This window comes from Ammodytes marinus (genome assembly GCF_949987685.1).
Source record: "Ammodytes marinus genome assembly, chromosome: 15".
Lineage (NCBI taxonomy): Eukaryota > Metazoa > Chordata > Actinopteri > Uranoscopiformes > Ammodytidae > Ammodytes > Ammodytes marinus.
The window spans coordinates 2,055,143-2,062,642 of record NC_137219.1 but is presented as its reverse complement, the minus strand read 5'-3'; the positions used below and the strand labels follow the sequence as shown (position 1 = coordinate 2,062,642).

At 39.5% G+C, this 7,500-nt stretch overlaps 1 protein-coding gene across 1 annotated transcript in view; it reads right to left on the bottom strand.

Moving 5' to 3' along the window:
• Positions 1-4,008: 4,008 nt before the first annotated feature.
• Positions 4,009-7,500, bottom strand: part of nubpl (nucleotide binding protein-like) — a 10,095-nt gene continuing 6,603 nt past the window's right edge. The window contains exons 9-11 of the mRNA XM_080042566.1: positions 7,208-7,328; positions 5,935-6,017; positions 4,009-5,328 (exon numbers count right to left, since the gene is read on the bottom strand). Of these exons, the coding sequence (XP_079898692.1) occupies positions 5,266-5,328; positions 5,935-6,017; positions 7,208-7,328 (267 nt within the window). The 3' untranslated portion in view covers positions 4,009-5,265. The remainder of the gene's footprint in view (positions 5,329-5,934; positions 6,018-7,207; positions 7,329-7,500) is intronic.

Genomic DNA, 7,500 nt, shown 5'->3' with positions numbered 1-7,500 from the left:
AATGCACCTGATGACATTCCAACTATGACACTTTCAAGATGGCGGCATGGACATATATGAGATCCTTTCTAAGGAAAAAAATAATAATTCAAAAAAAAATGTTCAGCTATTATGCACTAAATTAAATGTACTTATGGATATTATAATTACTTTCTACAAAATCTGCGAGGAAATAAAACCCAAAATTCTACACACTGCAGGTTTAAAGGTGCAGTCAGTGAGTCTGGAGATGTTTTGTTGATAGAACACTTTGTCAAAATCAGTGAATATCTCCTCATGATCCACTACCTGTCTGTACTGTGTGCTCACTGAAAAAAAAAACCTGGTGTTAATACACAGCCTAGGCTCTGTAAATGGGTTTGTAGACTTATTTAACTTTTATTTATCCTCGAGAGACCAATTGAGGGGTGACCCTCATTTACAATGATGTCGAGATCAAACAAATTCAAAGGAAAAACAACAATACATAAAAGACAAAAGGTATGTAAACAAAGGAGCCAACCGTAGCTAGCAACATGCCAGTTTACGGAGCCTAGGCTGTGTATTAACAGATGTCAGTCATTTTTCGTCCCTATTTCTTCTACATTTCAAATAGCAAAAAGTTTGATTCTTACACCAAAAAGTAAATACAGGTGATACTCGTATTATTAGAATATCATGAATTGGAATTGAGGCAAGAATTCATGCAAAAGGACAGAGTGCTGCTCACTGTGTCTGAGATAAGAGATAAGGGTTCGGCCTTATCAACCTTTATCCAATCCTGGAAGAGGAGCTGCTTTATGCCTATGAACTTTGTTTCTTCATTTACAATCAAGGCAAGGCAAGGCAGGTTTATGTCTATAGCACAAGTCTTACACAAGGCCATTCAAAGTGCTTTACAGGGCCATGAAAAAAGCAATTCAATGACGGGTTGAAAAGGAAACAGAAAAGTCTTCAGATTTGATATAAAAGAGCTGAGAGTTGCAGCAGACCTCAAGTTCTCTGGGAGTTTGTTCAGGATATTTGGTGCATAAAAAACTAAAAGCTGCCTCTCCCTGTCTAGCCCTAACTCTGGGGACCGAGAGACCTGTCCCAGACGACCTGAGAGCTCAGGCTGGTTTACACAGTAACAGCAGATCATAAATGTATCACAAGTCAGACACAAGGCCGTTCAAAGTGCTTTACAGGGTCATAAAATACATCAAGATCAGACATTAGAAATCGCATTTTTTAGAGATTGCAAAAACATAGAACGAACACAGGAAGGCAAATTGCTAAAGCGGATAAAAATACAAATAAAATGATATTTAAAATCTTATTCCTTTTACATTTTATAAAAGTAGAATTCTGAGTATGCAATGTCTGGTGTAACCGAAAGTCTAAGTTCAAGCGAAGTTCAAAAGAATTTGTCTAGTTAGTGTGTGTGTCTGTGTGTGTGTGTGTGTGTGTGTGTGTGTGTGTGTGTGCGTGTGTGTGTGTGTATTTGTGTGTGTGTGTGTGTGTGTGTGTGTGTGTGTGAGAGTGTACATGTAAAAACACAAAAGACCGAAACTGATATTCCCAGATGAAACGAGTTATTGTTTTCAAAGAAACTTTCCAAAGAAACCCTCCCTCCTTTCTCTGTGTGTGTGTTTGTGTGTGTGTGTGTGTGTGTGTGTGTGTGTGTGTGTGTGTGTGTGTGTGTGTGTGTGTGTGTGTGTGTGTGTGTGTGTGTGTGTGTGTGTGTGTGTGTGTGTGTGTGTGTGTGTGTGTGTACAGCGCCTACACAGTGAGACATTCTGCAGCTGCGGTCAACAGTTTTTTGGCAAAGAGTGTGTGAAAATAAAACCCTGTTGTGTCAGACATCTGAGTCACGTGACTGAATTCAAATCAAAACAAACAAAATATTCACAGACTGGGGAAAAACTCAGGGGAAAAAACTTGTCATTAAAGGTGCAGTATGTAGTTTTAGAGGAGGGGAATTTGTTTACCTTAAAGCTGGGGTGGAGGATTTGGGGAGAAAATGGCAGTTGGGATAGAGATTTGAATCCAAATACCTCCCCTATGGTCCCTCCCTGACACGCTCTACACACCAACAACGTCGTGCCAAAGTGAATGGACAGTCCCAACAGCCAATAAGAACAGAGAGTCGGAGCCTCGCTCTGATTGGTCAAAGTGTACAGCTCATGTTAACTTTGACCAATCAGAAATCACATACCCCAGCTTTAACAGAGCCTGCAGGTAGTTTACTAAACTCTTATGTTACTCTACATGTTACTCTTACTCTACATGTAATTCTTAGTATTGAATAATTCTATCATCATAAATCAAAACTAAATAATTTTGAGGAACCTGGAACCAAACGTAAGACTAAAGAATATGTGTGTAAACCAAACTGTGGGCCCTGCTGCTGTCAACAACAACAGTGAAACAGTAACTTTTCAGGAAGCTTTCTAACTTCAAACAGTGTTCCAAGGATCACATTTTCCTGTGAGGAAAGTTTGTTTATTCAGTTATTAGAATAAACCTTAGAAAATGTTTCACTTCTCTGACACACCCAAAGTTACATAGTGCACCTTTATGAGACAATCCTGCCTCAACACAAAATTGTGAATAAAAAATATAAAGCTCCGGAAAAAATGAAGAGACCAGTCTGGATTTTTCTTCAATCTTCATCTCTACATTACTTATTGAAAATGCTCTTTAATGACAATATTTTTGTTGTGAATTTGGTAGAAATGTTGTCAGTAGTTTATATTATAAAACCAAAATGTTCATTCTACTCAAACATATGCCTGTAAATAGTAAAACGAGAGACACTGAACATTTGGAGTGGTCTCTTAATCTTTTTCAGAGCTTTATATATATATAAAATATATATTATGGTGATATTAGGAGTAGGGCCTATAAAGGGACTAAAAACTGAAATGCAGAACCTAAAATATTTCAAACTTTCTCTGCATTGATGAGACTGCATTTGTTCTGCTGATGAAAGAAAGAAAGTTAGATATATTTTCTGCTGGTTCATTTCCTTGTTTTAAACGTAACATCCAGCTAGCTCCCTCTGCTGTTTGGTAACGGCACTGCACTGTGCAACATTAAAGCATGAGAATAGCCGCTCTAGGCTTCCATACTTGGGTCATTTATTTTGGAAGATATTAAAGCTGGGGTATGTGATTTCTGATTGGTCAAAGTTAACATGAGCTATACACTTTGACCAATCAGAGCGAGGCTCCGATTCTCTGTTCTTATTGGCTGTTGGGACTGTCCATTCACTTTGGCACGACTTTGTTGGTGTAGAGCGTGTCAGGGAGGGACCAAAGAGAACAAGTGGAGCGGTTGAGGTATTTGGATTCAAATCTCTATCCCAACTAGTTAAACTTCTCCCCATCACAGGTGGTGATGGGGAGAAGGATGGTACAGAAGCTGCTGAACATTATGGACAATAACATGCATCCCTTACACAGTCTTGTGTGTAAACAGAGGAGTGTTTTTAGTGGGAGGCTACGGCAGCTAAGCTGCAAAAATAACAGATACAAAAACACTTTTTTACCTACTGCAATTGCACTTTATAATGACTCCCCTTTCAGTAAGGACAGAGGACATTTGAACTTTTAAACTTTAGCCTGCGCTGCATATTTTGCACATGTATAATTGCACACTTGATTGCTTTTTCTTTTAGCATAATGTTTTGTTTTTTATCATATCATATGCACTGGCAGAGCTAGTATGTGTGTACTGCTATATACGAGTAACAGCTACTTATGCACAGAGACTATCCATACCACTTTCTCATCTTGGCTAAGTATGTATGCTCATGTTTGGGTGGGGATAGGCCTATATGTGCTGTGTTGTGTTCTGTGTATGCTGACTGCTGTAGCATCTGAATTTCCCTGCTGGGATGAATAAAGTATATCTTATCTTATCTTATCTTATCTTAACTGCCATTTTCTCCCCAAATCCTCCACCCCAGCTTTAAACGTCTTGGCAGAAAATATACAACATTTTAAAAACTGAAAAAAAAAATCAGAAAATTACACAGAGACAGACTGTAGCTCATAGCTTTATTAAATATCATCATACACAGAGATAAAGGAATCACATTCATCCAGTAATACTGTAATAGCCTATAAATACACATTGTTTTCAGTGTGTGTACTCAAGTAGTGCTTTTGGAATCAACATATTGTGCGTTAAGACCATAAATTGTAGCCTACAGGTGCATCTAAAAAAAAAACTAGAATATCATTGAAAAGTCCGTTCAAAAACAGAAACCTTCATATATTATAGATTCATTACACAAAGTGAATTATTACAGTTTACAGCTTGTGGAATAAAAATAATCCATTATCTCAAAATCTACGAATTTTAGGCCTACATAATTACATGATAAAACCAATCAAAAAAAAGGATTTATAATACAGAAAAGTCAACCTTCGGACAAGTATGTTTATTCTAGATAAATGTCACTTCATGTGAAAAATACTGTAAATGTATTCGGTAAAATAAAGCTAAAATATATGGTAAATGGTAAATGGACTTGACTTATATAGCGCTTTTCTAGCCGATTTTCTCAGCCCCAAAGCGCTTTACATATCTTACCACATTCACCCATTCATACACACACTCATACACCGATGACAGTAGCTGCCATGCAAGGCGCTCTCTGAACCATCGGGAGCAATTTGGGGTTCAGTGTCTCTTTGCTCAGGGACACTTTGACATGTGGCGGGGAGACGGGGGGTAGGGATCGAACCTCCGACCCTGCACTCCAGGGGCGATCTCCCTACCGAATTCGCCACTGCCGCCCGAAAATATATATATGAAAATTTCCTTATTTGAAATACATTACAAATTTTTTTTTTTTTACTTTACCATGATATTCTAATGTTCTATAGATGCACCTGTATATAAAAGAAGTTACGACAGTTGATTTGTGTGTATGTATACATTAATATATGTGAATAAACATGATTATTTATTATGGAGCGCGTTTTTGGGCGACTGTGGCTCAGTTGGTAGAGCGGGTCGGCCGACGATCAAAGGGTTGGAGGTTCGATCCCCGCCCTGCCACCTGTGTCATGGTTGTTGTGTCCTTGGGCAAGACACTTCACCCACCTTGCCTCGTGTGAATGTCGATAGTTAGCCTGCTGCTATCGGTGTATGAATGTGTGTGTGAATGGTAACGTGGGAAAGGAAAACAGGTCTCCCTTGAAAAAGAGTCTTCGGTCTCAATGGGATTTACCTGTAGAAATAAAGGTTAAGAAGTTTTCACTTTAAATTGACCTCAGGTGCTGCTGTTGTCAATCAAGTGTTGATTTCTTTAAGTCTTTGTACTACAGCAGACGCCACCTTCCTGTACGCTTCGGCCTAGAGAGGGAAAACACACACGCACACACACACACACACACACACACACACACACACACACACACACACACACACACACACACACAGAGAAATCATTAAAACAATGAAATTTCACTAAAACTAAATTTTAAATTCTTCATATAATATTAAACAAAAAAAATCTTATTTTAAATGTTGCATACAATGTTATTCATTGTGCGACCGCCATCTTGGTTATTCTATAATAATAAATATATAAAATAGAAGTTATAATAAAATACTGTACAGTAGCATCGATAATGGACAGCAAAAAAAAAAAGAGTAGAATAAAGTTCAGGCCTCAGACAGCCCTGAGAAAGACCAAATATTGTGAAAATTCAGCCTTTAATTAAGAATGCTTGGGGGCGCCCTTAGCTCAGTTGGTAGGGCGTCCCCCCAGCAGCGGACCCGGGTTCGATTCCAGCCCGCGGTCGTTCTCTGCATGTCACTCCCCTCTCTGCCCCATTTCACCTCTGTCTCTACACTATCAATAAAGCATAAAAATGCCCAAAAAAAACCAATGCTTCCTGTAAATGAAATACGTAGAGTAGAGTAGAATAGATAAATGATAAGAAGTGTAATAAAGACCTCAGGGCTGTCTGGAGAAGACACTACCACTGGTTTCCCTCTGTCGGACATTTCTCTGATGTTTATGTGAAGGGGGACGTCACCTAAAAGGATACAATCACACACACAATCACACACACACACACACACACACACACACACACACACACACACACACACACACACACACACACACACACACACACACACACACACACACACACACACACACACACACACACACACGGAGGGAAAGGGAGAAAATATCAAACAAATGATCAAAGTTTTTAACCAGTTACAGTTCATTCTGTAGTGCGTAACAGGAAATGAAAGACCTACTTCACCGGTGGGAATATAATAATTAATTGATAGGTTTTATATAGCGCTTTATTGCCTAGGCACTCAAAGACGCTTTACATTTCCTGGTTCAATTCGTTCACACACAGTCATACCGGTGGTGGTAAACTACCATAGTAGCCACAGCTGCCCTGGGGCAGACTGACGGAAGCGTGGCTGCCATTCAGCGCCAACGGCCCCTCCGACCACCTCAAACATACAGCAGTCATACACATTCACACATATGAATATGAAGGTGTATTGAACTCTGAGATCCTATGTAGTATAAATGTGCATTTTTTTTTTTTAAATAAGTTCATCCTAGCCTGAGAAAAGGCAGAAAGAGTGTTTTATGGTCTCACTGTCTCGCCCTACATTTTACAGATGTGACATCACTTCTGTGAAAATGTAGGTTTAGGATTAACAGGACAGCTGGGCCAAGGGAAGACTGAGGAAAGACTGAGGGAAGAAAAACCTAATCCGTTATATTATAATAGCGATTTTATTAATGATAGAACGCCGGTTCCGTATGGGTGAAGTATGCCTTTAATAATAACTAGAAAAATCCTGCGAACATTTTGAATGTGCCTGCCTCCCACCGCTTCCCCGAAATTTGTTGGCAGGGGACAAAATGCTTCGGCAAGACTGAGATCGGACAGTTGATCAAATAGTTATGCCCAATTACCAGCTAAATCCTGCACCTGCAAATACAGCTCTGGAAAAAATGAAGAGACCACTCCAAATGTTCAGTGTCTCTCGTTTTACTCTTTATAGGCAGATGTTTGAGTAGAATGAACATTTTGGTTTTATTCTGTAAACTACTGACAACATTTCTACCAAATTCCCCCCCAAATATATTGTCATTAAAGAGCATTTTCCATTAGATAATGTAAGAGATGAAGATTGAATAAAAATCTGTTGATATATGGCCTGTCTGTTGCCCCTTGTAGCTACCCACCGAGCAGCTGAACCCCCAGAGTGTCTGCGAGTTGTCTGGCTCCGTCGGACCCAAAGATGTGTGTTTGGTGGTTACAGTTCGGACACTGGAACACACTCATATTCTGAACCAGGCCCAGGACCTAAGGGAAGAGAAACACAGACAGACAGACACACATAAACAGACAGACAGACAGACAGACAGACAGACAGACAGACAGACAGACAGACACACACACAGAAACAGACAGACACACAGACAGACAGACAGACACACACAGAAACAGACAGAAACAGACAGACAGACAGACACAC